This window comes from Musa acuminata, chromosome BXJ2-6, assembly GCF_036884655.1.
Source record: "Musa acuminata AAA Group cultivar baxijiao chromosome BXJ2-6, Cavendish_Baxijiao_AAA, whole genome shotgun sequence".
Taxonomy (NCBI): Eukaryota; Viridiplantae; Streptophyta; class Magnoliopsida; order Zingiberales; family Musaceae; genus Musa; species Musa acuminata.
The window spans coordinates 43,354,912-43,368,667 of record NC_088343.1 but is presented as its reverse complement, the minus strand read 5'-3'; the positions used below and the strand labels follow the sequence as shown (position 1 = coordinate 43,368,667).

The window sequence follows — 13,756 nt, the reverse complement described above, 5'->3', positions numbered from 1 at the left end:
TTGATTGTTTATCGCCAAAAGTGCTTCGAGGATTATGTTTAGTGTGGATGGTTGATAGATCTGATCTTGGCAACACCTTATAATTGCACCGGCGATTGCAGGCAATGACGACACGCTAGTCGCTTTCAAAGAATTGGTTGCCGGCAAATGTAAGCATAGGGATAAACTAGTCATTAGGTATATATGTCAGATACTTAGCTGTCAGGCTTTGATATAGAAGACGACAAATTATATTTTGCTATATATATATATATAGTTAAAATTTATAAAATAAATATATTGAACTCATTCTTAACAACTTAGATTTTTAGTTGCTGATTTAAAATTGAGAGTTGATTGTATATTCAAAATTTGGACCATTCTTTTTTTAATATTTTATTCGATGTTTATAAGGATTGAAGGTATTAGTTAATTTAGTCGGTAAAGACTTTGACAGTTTATTATAAGGTTTTGGGCTCAAATTTTATTTTCATTCTTTATCCTTTACAACAAAAAAGAAAAAAAATTATAAAGATATGTTGAATATACTACTGTAAACTTGTACTAAGCATTTTATATGAGTGGTTCAAACTCAATAAGTTAATAGATTAGTTGTCCTATTAAATTGAGTCATGATAGATAACATTACAGTCGATCTAGCATTAAGACATGATAAGAGGTTTAAGTAGAAAAGGATTACTCGTGCATGAGACTAAAGGACATGTCATGGAATCACCATTGAGTTATATTTTACATGCACTATACTATATATGATTTTGGGTTATATTAAGCCTTGTCAAGGATATCAAAATTTTAAGTGAAGGATATTGTAATACTTCATTTAATCTCACATCCAAAGCATATAAGAATTTAGATTCAATTACAAAGATATGATGGTTGTATATTATTAATTTATGTTTAATCATATATTATTCAATTATAAAGATAGATTAGGACTTCCGTGACGTTTGATTAAAAAAATATAAAGATTAGATTTATACTTTTCCTTTTCGAACCAAACCTTATAATCCATCTTCCCACTCCACAAGCAGCATGGATCCTTGTTTAGCTTTCCTAAAAGGTTGGCACGAATACAGTATAATGGATGCCAGTGCATCCATTTGCTTTTGTGATTTGAAACACAAAAGGCATAAGAACTTCCTGGAGACCATAAGTCCTAAGCATGATTTGAAACACCCACTTTGCTTTGCTTTTGTGGCGTTTGGTTGAAACCTTATGTCTCGAGTACTTCCTGAGACCTCATGATTGGAGTCATCAAGACTGCATTATATGGATGGTCCCAAATGATGCAGCACCTGCTGCTGGACTCCAGCTTGCATCACCCACCCAAGGACTTGTTTCTAGGGTTTCTTCACCGTACCCCACTGCCACAACCCCAATCCCACGGAGGCCATGGATGTTGTCAGAGATACGTGTGTCCGTGTGTCGATGATGAGGCAGTCAGTCAATGATGAGAGGCAACAACAAAACCCTTTGTGGAGTTCATCAACCATCAACTCATATAAGATTTTATCTTTGTTAAAGAAAATAAATCTATATTAACTTAACCAACATTGGCAACATCACATCAAGGAATTCACATACATGAATGTATTTTTCTCGAGTTAATCTGTTTTACTTAACGTTATAAATCTTTTCTTCAGTGAATTAAATTTCATGAACACATGATTTATGATGAATGTAATGGAACCATGAAGAAGCTTCCAAGAAACCCACGGTTGTCTAAATATCTCGTCCATTTTGCTCCATCTCCACCGTCTAACCTAATCTGAACGGTTCATGTTCTTCCTGCTCATGGAAAGGGCAATTCGCGTAAATCATTCTGAGTCAACGGTCAACTTGTATGTTTATTTCGCTTAGTAAGTAATTAGCAAGACGATTACTGTTGTTTAGGCAGCTAATTACGGGGTAGAGGGAGGCACGTGTCGCCCATTTAAGCCGCCCACTCCGCAACCGTTCGCCGCCGCCTCCGACCTCCATTTCTCTGTTTCATTTAGAGGAAGGAGAGAAGAATTCCAGCTTCCTCGACCTCTCTCTTGCTTCCATTGCACAGCGATCCGTTCTGCATTGTAAGCTTCAGACCCAATTCTCATAGAGACTGCTGCAGACACATGGTTGCATTTGGATCATGATTTGCTCTTCTTCTAATGTATACGATTTGCTAGTTGATCATTTGAATAGTCTGTAATAGATGAAGATGGAATACGAAGAGCGATACCGACAGATTCAGAGTCCTAAATATGATTGCCTTCTCTTCGGTAAGTCTTCTTGATCTTTTTGTCCTCCCAAGATCTTGTTTTGTAGCTTACAGATTACCAAGGCGATTAAAGATGAGGCCTTTCGAGCTTTTCTGAGCACATAAATTTCCCATTGTTTTCGTGCGCGCGTCCAGATCTTGACGACACGCTCTACCCGTTGAGTTCCGGCATCGCCGCCGAGTGCCGCAGAAACATTGGAGGTATAACAACGCGCCGTCGCCTTTAGTTCTTGGTTTCTCTCTGTCGTCTTTGAAGTCCATGCAGTTTGCGGTACCTTTCTTTGTCTTCAGATTATTTGGTTGAGAAGCTTGGGATCGAGGAGAGCAAGATATCGGACTTGTGCAATCTACTGTACAAGAATTACGGGACGACGATGGCTGGCCTGAGGGTAATCCGAGAACGCAAGCTGCTCTTCTTTTTTGCTTACGTTTCATGGCAGACTTTGTTCTTGTGCTTATGCCGACGTTTTCCTTGTGTTGCTCAGGCCATCGGCTACAGCTTCGACTATGACGATTACCACAGGTTCTCACTTCAAACTTGCTATGCTCCTTCTGTTAAAGCTAGTAGAGCAACCATTGAACTTTCCCTCCTATGGTTTGACAGATTCGTTCATGGAAGATTGCCATACGAGAATCTAAAGGCCGATCCTGTGCTCGGGCCACTCCTCCTGAGCCTTCCGCTTCGCAAAGTCGTGAGTTCTTCCGGCGATGCTGAGAGTTGTCACACAGCCAAGCTTTCTCTGCATCCATCCATCCATCTAATTCATGGATCTTTCGCCTGCAAAATAGGTATTCACGAATGCCGACAAAGCGCACGCTGCCAAAGTGCTGAAGAAGCTGGGATTGGAAGACTGTTTCGAAGGAATCATATGCTTCGAGACTCTGAACCCACCGACCTTTTCCCGTGGAACGGAAACCTCAAGCGAAGTCTTCGACATCGTCGACCACTTCGCTCGTCCTGTTGCCGGAGTTGCACTGCCGAGGACACCGGTGCTGTGCAAGCCATCGCCGGACGCCATGGAGCGCGCTCTCAGCATCGCCAACATCGACCCCCACAGAACAGTAAGACGCAGCTCGCATCTCGTCGGGGAAGATGACTTGCATCGGAACGCTTGCGACCTGTGGTTTGCGATGTGTTGCAGGTTTTCTTCGATGACAGCGTGCGGAACATTCAGGCGGGGAAACGCATCGGTCTGCACACTGTGCTGGTAAATCCAAATCTCTTCCATTGGAAACCTATCGGAGCTTATAGATTGAAAGCCACTGGATTTGGGGTTCGTGGATGATCCAGGTGGGCACTCGGCATAGAGTCAAAGGGGCTGATCACGCTCTGGAGAGCATCCACAACATGAGGGAAGCATTGCCTGAGCTGTGGGAGGAAGCAGAGAAATCAGACAGCATTCGGTACTCGGGCAAGGTTGCAATGGAGACATCGGTGACAGCTTAGTCCATCATCATCATCATCATGATCATCTTCCTCTGGAGTTCATGTGTACCTCGCACAATTTGTAGCTCAGCTGTGTAGAACGAGCACCCAGAAATAAAAACTTCTACCTCCTTTCTGTCTAGCTATCAACTGGATCCGAGGCTCGACCCGATGAATCCAGGACAAGGATCACTCCAACATGAGGAAATAATAGTGAAAACTGCAAGAATTTCGACTCCACAGGAACTATAATCTCTCTCCATGAAATGATTACAATGTTGCTCGATCCAATTCAAATTTGCTTTCCATTATTGATCAGTTGACTGGTAAGGAGCCACCAGTGACTTCAACCTTTGGCTTTCAGACCTTCGATAACGTCCCCCTTCTCCATGAAATAAACAATGTGTTATTGTAATCATTAAAGTAATGCCAAGCAATTCTTGGTCACTCAAGCAGCCTTGGCATGCTTGAATGACCAAGAAATGATGTCCATCAAACTAACTTCCAAATCAGCTAAAGCTGTGTGCTTTGACAGGAATGATGTCCTCGACCATGTGACGTGAAAAAGAGAGGACTCTGTTGGAATATCCTGCAAGGTTCTTCTCTTACCTATCTTCTCTTTGAGAGAAGCTAGCATTTTACCGTGTCATGCTAGCTTCCCTCTGCAGTGCAATTCAACTTTATTCTTAGATCTATCTTGATACTCCCATCCATGTTGTCTGTAACATCAAACCTTAATGACAACCAAGAAAGAGTCAGAAAATTGTCATGGAACTGATGGAACCGTTAAATCAAATGATGCATAGCCTTCCTCAAGTCCAGCACTGAGCTGGCTTCGGTGTTTGTAATGTTCTCACTGTCTTGTAGTATTTGCCCATCATATTGGCTGTCATGACAAATGATTGGTGTCTCGTAGTGTTCCACGCTCTTACACATGGCATCGCATTCTTCCTATGTGGCAACCAGCATACGTAACCTCCAATTCAAACATGTTTGAGGTGTGATTGGATTACTGTTCACCATAATCAATGAGCTTATATAGGACACATTTATCTGTAATAAATAATAAGCCCTCTCATCTCTAGTTTATATAATTTTTATTAAAGTAACATGATATTTTTTTTTATAAAAGGTATGAGGATCTTAAGATAGATTATCAAAATTTTTACAAACTAAATTGGTTGACACCGATTATCTTGTAACATTTTATTTTTAATGAATAAAAATGATTAGACGCATTTATATCCTGACATATTTTACATTATGGATGTCAAGAAAATTATGTGCAAGTCATGATGAGGCAATGACAAAAAGCATTGAGAATTCAATTAAGAATTGGATTGAAAATAGAACTCTGAAAATTACCTGCAATGAACTTGGACATGATACCTCCAGGTCAAAGAAGCTTTGAAGCAGGTGGTGGCAGCCTTTTCTCGTTCCAAGGGATGGCCATTTCATTTGCACTGTCGACCTGTCATTTCATCTGAAAACACGAATGATATGAACGACAAGAAACATATCTTCTTTCTGCAAATAAAAAACATGTGAGCGTACCTTTAGACCCCCAAAAGAACTCATCTCAAAAATCTTTTGGATCTGCACCATATAAAAAGTTAATGGGTGAGTTACCACAGCAGACAAATTTGTGTCCACGGATTAAAATCCGAAGAACAAGCAAATATTAAGTAAAACTTAGGCTTGCAGAAAGATTTGAAGCTTACCTTATAATGGAAGACAAATAAGAGAAGAAGACTAGGCATTAGCATGGTGCATACATTAAGAACTCACAACAAAAGCAATGTGGGAACTCTCATGATACATACACTAAGGTAATTAGAAAGATCTTCTGTAGGACCTTACCGACATCGTCTCAGCCACAGTATTACATTACAGCACAAGTGTGAGAGGATTAATAGCTTATCCAAAGATGCCTTGCAAGTTAGTACAAGCTACCAAATTGATTGCCTTGCAAGTTAGTACAAGCTACCAAATTGATCGAGAACAAGGAACGTCTCGACTCCCCATCTTCTTGCAAAAATTGCTATTATTAGCCTTCATCCCCAGCCACATAACCGCTAAATATCCTGCATCAAACATGGTTTTATCATCGTTCTGTGTTCCTGTAGGATCTGTGATCTAATAAGCTATTCTAGTGTCCATTGGCTCATTTATTAGGCAAGAATGAGCATATGATGATTCATGAACCATATAAGCATAAGCAGCTGACAGGTGAAACCTAGAACATTTGTGAATTTATTAGCTGACTTTACTCCGTAAATGAGAAATGATGGTAAGGACTTAAAAGAAATTTTGTACTCAACCTGTGGTTTCTCATCTTTTGCGCTTCTGGCTCCTCCATTGCTTTAGGATGGCTACTATGACCTCCTTCATAGTTGCTTTGCGTCGTTCCTTAAAATTCCAGAGTTCCGGTATGACATATCTTCCACTGGGATTATAATCATTTAACTCAACCAGAGCTGTTTTAACAGCATTGCATACATCATCACCCAACTCAATCCATAGTTTTTTCAGATTTGTATCATCCTCATCTATGACTTCCTGCAACATCCAAAAAGAAGAATTAACAATCAATTATTTATCAGAAGCAAATGATTGTTAGACCAAAAACAAGCCAGTATTCAAGCCATGTGATATCAAGGTTTTATGACCAAAACAATCTAAGAAGACATGGGCAAGCAAAATATGACAAAGGAAATTTAACTAAAAAGATCATTTTTATGAACTTTGATCATGCCCTAACAAAGTTGTTTGCAACTAAAATAAATTGTTCAATTCCATTAAATAAATTCTAATAACTGTATATACAAAATATGACTCAAAAAATATATGCAAATGTAAAATTTAAACATGGCAAGAAAAAGAAAAACAGTGATTAGCAAAGTTACTTGTTCCTTCCCGTCACTCGTAACAATCTTAAATGGATGCCATGCTGGTTTCTTCAGTTCCTCTTGCCAGCTAGAACATAACTCAGCAGCTTTGATGTCAGCCTCTTCAGCTTTATATTTTTTCCTGCATGCATTTTGAAAGGCCTTCTCGTCTAATTCACCCATTCTTTTTATTCCAATTAAAGTACGACCACTCAATAAGTCTTCCAAACCCTAAATATCAACTCAAATTCTGAGAGCAATCAAAGTCAAGCAAATGAGAGTATCTATATTTCACATATTAACAAAAGAACATGAACAAATGGAGCAGAATACATTTTATTTTAAATAGGGAAACACACCTTGATCAATTCTTTACGAGCTTCTTGTAATTCATCATTGCTCTGGCGTTCCTTGCTTATGAGAGCACTATTCAAGAATTCTAGTTGTTCCCTTTCTCTTTCCAATTTTTGTTCCATCTCCTGGATATCTGCATCATTTTGCCCTTCCAAATGCTTCATAACTCTTAAGTTCCAGTTCAATGTTTCTATTTCTAGCTCCAGTTGTTGTTTTTGGTCCAGCTCCTTCTCTAACTGAAGTATTCTAGCAAGAGCAGCTTCTTTTTCCTTCTGAATGATTCACATTGCAGGACACCATCAGAATATAAGATTGTAGAATATTAAGAATAAAATCATATACGCACACATAACGAATGACCTTTTGGTCTTCAACCAGTTTCAAGACTTCTTCTTCAGCTTCCTTTTGCACAATGGTTGCCAATTCAACCTGCCATTAGGATAGTATAAAGTAGTCAGTCCATCCACCAAGACTTTTAAAGTAAAACACAACTAAACCAAGGAGCAAGGCAGCTTGTATAGAACACACTTCCATCTATAGAGTGAAAAACAATAATTTGCCGAAGAAGAGTTCACTATCAAAAAACGAAAAGAAGGGGTTTTTGATTAGATGGTCGAGGGATATGTAAGAAATGTGAACTCCTTAAAACATTAATGATTATTAATATATATTTTGTATCCTAGAGATTCAGTATATAGCTATTTGTGGATCAGCATCTCCTGGATTTTTTCTCAATAAAGTTAACGTGTTCTATAAGTTGTGTTAGAAGTAAGAATCTTATATCATAGGAATCTGATGAAATGAAGTAATAATCCATCATCTTGAGGCTAATCCAAGGTCCATTCTTTTACATCGATATGCTTATCCAAATATGAGAGTTTCTGAAAATAATCTTAAAGGAGCATCCAACTATGCCAGAGAAAAAACATACTCTAACACAAATTCTGCAGGTTGGGAGACTAAATTGCACAAGATCTGTTCCTCACTGACATTTTAGAGTAGTCATTTAGCATGTTGAAGTGATTTTCAAGATTTCTGTACCATCTAAGAAACATATGACAACACGGCTATATTTATTTTCACAATGCCACTAAAACTTATCCCCTAAGGAATTATCAAATGAAAATTAATTGCCTGAAACATATAGAAATTACCTTTTGCTTCTCATCATCCAGTTTCTTTTTATCGCCCTCATTTTGTGCTTCCAGCTTATCCAGTTCTTTACACCGCAAATCAATTTCTTTCCTCTTTAAATCCAACTCCATCCTCAACTTTTCATTCTCGTCAAAGATTTTGCGAGTAGTCTCCCTTGCATTGCGCTGCAAATTTCGCATTTCTGATAAAAGAGGAACCAAGAAGGAATCTCAGATTAAAGGAAGACAAAAGTGCAATCACAGGGTGGACTCTGTTACTGCTTAAAAGAATGTGGAAGAGTATTTAAGTACAAGCTTAACGCATGCACAAAATAGACCATACTTGTGAGTAGAAATGTTTTACATTTTGCCTCAAGAACAAGTTGGTGACAAGTCTAGACAAACCAACATTAACAAATCATAAAGGTAAAGAACATTCCCATATCTTTTTCTTTGCAAAGCTTCTCTAATGGGTACAGAGGAGAACAATTACTTCACCAAATCATCAGTAGCATTTGCTTAGTAAAGTATGCATATGATCTTATTAAGACGCATTTATTTTCCAAAAAAATTATCACAAGCTAGTGAGGTTAAGCTAGGTCTATCATACTTTGTGTAAATGAAAAAAAGGAGAACCACACCAAGCATCCATTTTATCAATGAGAAGATTTCATTCATCAAATCCATTTACGGTAGTAGTAGTAGTTATATGGACATACCATCGTTGTAAGCTTGATGAAGCTGGTCTTTCTCCCCCATCACTCGACTGAGGGAGTGGCTGGTCGTGTTGTACCTCACCTCCAAGTCATGCAAGTACTGATTCTTGATGTCGATCTGGTTCGCAAGAATGGCGACAATCTTACCGGTCTCCTTGGACTCTTCTTTGATGACCTGCAGGACGGTCTTCAGGTCCCCGTGCTTCTTCAAGTACCGACCCAGAGCGCCCCCGGCATTGTAATCCTCGGCGCTCGCAATCCACCCAAACAGAACGCCAGAGACGTCGCCCTGCCGTTCGGCCCATTCCTTCTTTCCGCGATGGCTGGCTCTGAAATGGTTCTCGAAGTCCATGGCGTTCTTAAACCCGCCCCAGTTCTTGAGGAACTTGACGATGACGGTCGCGCACGTGGACTTGCCGTTGAGGTCGTCTTCCTCATGCAAGTGGACGGTGTCGACGGGGTTGAAGTCGGAGAGCTTCTCCTTGAGGTCGTCACCGTCGGCGGCACCGGGGGGCGCATTGACGAGGACGGCCATCCAGGGCCAGACGAAGAGCTCGTCCTCGCGGGGAGGTTTGGAGGCGGAATAGGAGGAAGAAGAGGGAGGAGGAGATTGAATGGGGGAGGGGTCGCCAGCTGCAGCGGCGGCGAAGGCGGCTTTGAGGGCGGGAGGGAGGGAGAGGGAGGGGGCGAGGTCAAGCTGGAGGAAGCGGGCGAAGGCGCGGTGGTGGGCCTTCTGGGAGCCCTTGCGGGAGCTGGAGGCGCCGATTCCGGTGGCGTGCTGGAGGAGGTCCTTGAATTGGTAGTCCTGTTTCTTCTTGCCGGTGCAGAATGGGCATCGAAAGGTGCCGTCGGGGTTGCGGATCCGATGGTTACCGGTCTTCAGCGCCTGGTAGCACTCCTCCTCGTAGTCCTCGACCTCAGAATCACTCACATCCGTGTCCTCCTCGTCCGATAATAACCCGGCCTCCATCGCACTAGTAGCAATTGCAGTGGAAGATAAGAGATCTGAGGATCGAGAGAGAGAGAGAGAGAGAGAGAGAGGGAGAGAGAGAGAGAGTGAAGACAAAATGGGGAAAAGAGGGAGGGGAAGGAAAGGGTTTAGGGGCTAGGAAGCGGCAGATTGAGGAGCGAGCGTATCGAAGGCGAGCGTTTCGACGGAGGCAGGTGCGGAAGACGAGGACGTTTTTGTTATTTCATTTCTTTTATGTAAAGAAATGATCGGAGGAGAGATCTTTACCGTCCATTATCCATCTCTCACATCTCGCTCCTCCATTGTTTCCAGTTAGGACTGCTTGTGATCGAAGGTGAGCGTAAGCCGGTTCTGACCCTCCGTTTTCGCGGACGCCGTGCGGGTATTTACTCCGCTCGGATCCCACCGTGGGGCACAATCAAAGTGCTTCACCGGCTGCAAGCACCGACCGTGATTGTGGGGTCCACGTCAACGGATGATGACTCAGTGCGAGTGGTGGAATTTGATAGTTTAGTTTGCAAGTTCCACCGTAGCGGATCCACCTCAGCCTTCGAGTAAGAGCTCGTGCGCGCGTGCTAATTAGCCGTTCCCAACGGAAAAAGGACCGTAGGTATCGTGCCAATCGAAACCAACCATTTGGCTGATGCGATGAAATAGAGGGCGATGCGAGATCCACCCTTACGAACCGCAGATGATCATGACTCGAGCGCTCTTCGGAGAGGCTGAATCACCCATGAAAGACCTTCCGGGTGATTATTTCCAGCTTAATAGTTGTAACGCATCAATCACGATGCATGTGGCAAGCGCAGATGCTGTGCCTCCTCATCGATTGCGATGCATATCTACGGCTGTGATTTGTCTTCACGTTGAACAAGCGAATGGCTGTCGCTTCTCGTCCAGCAACCAGCATTCGCGTGCCGCCACCTGCAGATTTCACTTGTAAAAGCAAGTCAAGGGGAAAGGTTGGTTGACTTAACTTATATAAAAGCTAAGTCTTTTAATGGAATATAATCTTTTTCTTCCTATCCATATATATACCCTCACCATAATTAAGATTGTTGTTATCTTCCTCTTTAACATCAACATCCCTCGTGCATAATCATTAACATTAAATCTCAATTAGAAGTTTTCTTGAAATGTCAGAAGGCGATCCAAAATTTGGTATCTTTCAGTAATGCCAATTTAAGATGAAGTCTTTAATAGTCTGCCATCCAAGGAAGCTAAATATCTAATTAGTTGCAAATAAATATCATCTACGCCGACAAGAACGTGGCAGAATCCGAATTATGACTATTTCATATTCGTAGTGCTTGCTTAGCTCCAGTTCTAAGCAAGAAACCACAAGTTTTCATCACGGATTCACAGGTCAATTCATGGATCTTCGATCGAGCGACGCAGAAGTCCTCGAGCAGATGACTTAACAGTAGCAGAATTGATGATGTCCACAAATTCTGGCTGGAAATTAACAAGAAAAAGAGGAAAGATGAGAGACTTCAAGCCATCACAACAAAGATTTCAAGAGTCAAATGGTACCTGAAAACCACAACGGTCAACTGCTCACTGTAGAAATCATATGTGCGTTTAGCAAAAGCAAAGCAACAATACCGACATGCACGTTTCTATTGAAGTTGTATTTCCATGTCATGGTCGTCAATCAACACAATGGTTAATCCACCCGAATTATAGGTCAAATTTAGTATAAGTTGAGCCATGATAGAACGATCTAAAGATTCTAAACTATGAACTGCATTCACATTTCTCAAACCAGAAAGGCAAACTAATTTGACAATGATAGCCGATAATTTTAGCATATTGATAGTCATGCAAATGCCAATCAGTTCTAGAGAACAGTGCAGGAGTTGCCTATGGATGGTGCTTGGCAGTATCTACTTGTATAGTTCCTATACTGATCTTTTGTTATAAGAATTTTGGTTATACAAAAAAAGAGTTGCTTGTTGCACACTGCATATGATGCCTTTCTGTTCATTGAAGACAAAAATCCAGGTGATTGTTAACGAGGAAAAAAGGACACATACCTTCAAAGAAGCACCTCCAGCGAGAAATCCGTCAACATCAGGCTGTGCTGCAAGCTCTTTGCAGTTAGCTCCATTTACAGAACCTGCAGGAATTTTATCACTAGTGTTATGAAAAATTTTGTAACATAAAGTAATACTTTATATGGCTTTGATCAAACAAGGCAAACACAGAAATGGAACATGCAAAAAGCAACTTCAAGTTCAGTGTCAGATGCAACTCAAAACTGACAAAAGTACATTTGTCACAATCATTTTGAAATGAGTGAAAAAAAAGGAAGAAAAAAAAAAGTTAACAACAAAGACTTACCGCCATAAATGATCCTAGTTGATTCTGCAACTTCAACACACATATATCTGAAGCCGCTTGCATAGTTCAGAGTTGACCTGAGAATCAATGGAGCAAATACACAAAGGAGATACAAAGAAAAATAAATTTTGGAAAGTAACAAGTCACAGAAAAAATTCAGTATCACTGCATGTTCACAGGCAGATGACATAGATTGGCATGTTCACACACAAACATCCACAGAACACAAACAGGTGACATATAATAATGTCTATAGAACTTACCTCCCAGCTGGTGTAGCAACCTTCGCAGTTCCAATTGCCCAAACCGGCTCATAAGCCAGAACTACATTGGTCCAGTCTGAAATGTGCTCTGTAAGAGTAAAATTTGGTTATATATGTCAACAAATAGTAAAGCACTTGATACAGACGCTCCATCCATGGTGGACATATCCTCAAAACTAAACCCACAAGACTAAATGATAAATCATGAAGAGTAACTGCAATAGTTTTTGTTTGTGCAGCAATGACATCCATGGTGGCTCCTGACTCACGCTGAAGTGTCTCACCAACACAACCAATCACCTTTATCCCTTTAGAGAGTGCATATGCAACCTTATCTCCAACAAACTAACCCAGAAAATAATAAACGCAAATAAGAAGGTAGGAAAGATCTAAAAAAGTTCTGAGTATAACTTCAGTTGATTTGCATTTGAAGTAATGAGAATATTTTTGTTAAAAAAAGACTAGAAACAAATCTGCAAGATTACTCTACGAAAGAACTTCACAGCAGAAGATATTCAATGAACAAATTCCTTTCTGGCAGGAGTAACTACAACTGCTAATGTAATGGAGCATCTTTGTTGAGACATAATGCAAAACAAGCATATAAGTCTCTTAATTTTCATAAAGAATTGTATTAGAGTACTTAATGTATTTAAATATATATTTTTAGTCCACAGGTATATTACCTCATTTGATTCACCCAACAAAAGCCTTAGCTCAGAGTGTCCAGGATGACCCAAGGAATGTCAAGATTTACAAGCATCTCAGCACTGCATAAGGAATTTTTTGATCAAATTATAAGACTTCAAGTTTTTTTTTACAACATTAGTTATTATAACCTAGTAGACAAGCAGGTACGCAATGAAATGGACATTCAAACAAAAAACATTTTCACTGATATCAATAACTAAAGCTGAAGACATAAAAATACTACAAATGAATTAACAGAAACAGGAAGGAGACCTAGAGTCGGCACCTAAGCTCACTGGACCTTACAGTTCATGCCCTGACCACCCTTTCCTCGACTCCATCTCCTGAGACCTAATATACTGCAAGTTGCATCCTGTATACTTGTGGAAGTTCTCTTCCACATGATTTACAGTTTACACTGCCTTGTAATGCGATTTACACTTTAAATATTTAAGAATTTATTACAAGTTGATAATGCACAAAATAAAGAGTTCAAGTCTGAGTCAATTTACTGGTCAAAATATTAATTTGTTGTGCCAAAAGAAATTAACTTTTCATAAACAATAAACTAACAACTATCGGAATAAACAATGTTAAAATACAAAATATATTGTGTGGATCCACATCAAACCTAGAACAAAGCAACAGTTAACATCAATTTTTGTCAAACAGACCAACCAGATATGTCAATTTATCCAATAACAAATCATAAACAT

At 40.2% G+C, this 13,756-nt stretch overlaps 3 protein-coding genes across 8 annotated transcripts; 1 reads left to right on the top strand and 2 right to left on the bottom strand.

Annotated features, from left to right (window-relative positions):
• The first annotated feature begins 1,925 nt into the window (after nt 1–1,925).
• Nucleotides 1,926–3,825, top strand: LOC135586450 (uncharacterized protein C24B11.05-like). 6 transcript variants are annotated; one of them, XM_065114780.1, is made up of 9 exons: nt 1,926–2,069; nt 2,192–2,258; nt 2,393–2,458; nt 2,549–2,646; nt 2,743–2,780; nt 2,862–2,946; nt 3,047–3,319; nt 3,400–3,465; nt 3,549–3,825. In XM_065114780.1, the coding sequence occupies exons 2-9, from the start codon at nt 2,192–2,194 to the stop codon at nt 3,702–3,704; spliced, it is 849 nt and encodes a 282-aa protein (XP_064970852.1). In that variant the 5' UTR covers nt 1,926–2,069; the 3' UTR covers nt 3,705–3,825. The 6 variants fall into 6 exon arrangements, with proteins under 6 accessions (XP_064970852.1, XP_064970850.1, XP_064970847.1 ...); XM_065114779.1 differs by having other exon boundaries at nt 1,927–2,069; nt 2,862–2,949; XM_065114778.1 differs by having other exon boundaries at nt 2,549–2,780.
• Nucleotides 3,826–5,482: 1,657 nt separating this feature from the next.
• LOC135615800 (factor of DNA methylation 1-like) lies at nt 5,483–9,935 on the bottom strand. Its single transcript, XM_065114774.1, has 7 exons — nt 8,778–9,935; nt 8,080–8,261; nt 7,286–7,354; nt 6,931–7,197; nt 6,590–6,802; nt 6,005–6,242; nt 5,483–5,767 (listed from the first exon to the last, which is right to left on the bottom strand). The coding sequence occupies exons 1-6, from the start codon at nt 9,742–9,744 to the stop codon at nt 6,015–6,017; spliced, it is 1,926 nt and encodes a 641-aa protein (XP_064970846.1). The 5' UTR covers nt 9,745–9,935; the 3' UTR covers nt 5,483–5,767; nt 6,005–6,014.
• A 960-nt stretch (nt 9,936–10,895) lies between these two features.
• On the bottom strand, nt 10,896–12,602 carry LOC103974421 (triosephosphate isomerase, cytosolic-like). The gene is made up of 5 exons (XM_065110998.1): nt 12,497–12,602; nt 12,351–12,438; nt 12,088–12,164; nt 11,781–11,863; nt 10,896–11,199 (listed from the first exon to the last, which is right to left on the bottom strand). Exons 1-5 carry the CDS (start codon nt 12,600–12,602, stop codon nt 11,116–11,118), a joined length of 438 nt encoding a protein of 145 aa, XP_064967070.1. The 3' UTR covers nt 10,896–11,115.
• Between the last annotated feature and the right edge of the window lie 1,154 nt (nt 12,603–13,756).

What these genes read in the sequence shown, in the direction of transcription:
- LOC135586450 (XM_065114775.1), top strand. Translation starts at nt 2,192, where the DNA reads ATGAAGATGGAATACGAAGAGCGATACCGACAGATTCAGAGTCCTAAA. An exon ending in GTGCCGCAGAAACATTGGAG is followed by an intron (nt 2,459 to 2,548) that starts GTATAACAACGC and finishes CTTTGTCTTCAG; the next exon opens with ATTATTTGGTTGAGAAGCTT. An exon ending in GACTATGACGATTACCACAG is followed by an intron (nt 2,781 to 2,861) that starts GTTCTCACTTCA and finishes ATGGTTTGACAG; the next exon opens with ATTCGTTCATGGAAGATTGC.
- LOC135615800 (XM_065114774.1), bottom strand. Translation starts at nt 9,744, where the DNA reads ATGGAGGCCGGGTTATTATCGGACGAGGAGGACACGGATGTGAGTGAT. An exon ending in TCATCAAGCTTACAACGATG is followed by an intron (nt 8,262 to 8,777) that starts GTATGTCCATAT and finishes CTCTTTTATCAG; the next exon opens with AAATGCGAAATTTGCAGCGC. An exon ending in CTCGTAAAGAATTGATCAAG is followed by an intron (nt 6,803 to 6,930) that starts GTGTGTTTCCCT and finishes GTTGATATTTAG; the next exon opens with GGTTTGGAAGACTTATTGAG.
- LOC103974421 (XM_065110998.1), bottom strand. Translation starts at nt 12,602, where the DNA reads ATGGATGTCATTGCTGCACAAACAAAAACTATTGCAGTTACTCTTCAT. An exon ending in ATGTCCACCATGGATGGAGC is followed by an intron (nt 12,439 to 12,496) that starts GTCTGTATCAAG and finishes TTACTCTTACAG; the next exon opens with AGCACATTTCAGACTGGACC. An exon ending in GTTGCTACACCAGCTGGGAG is followed by an intron (nt 12,165 to 12,350) that starts GTAAGTTCTATA and finishes ATTGATTCTCAG; the next exon opens with GTCAACTCTGAACTATGCAA.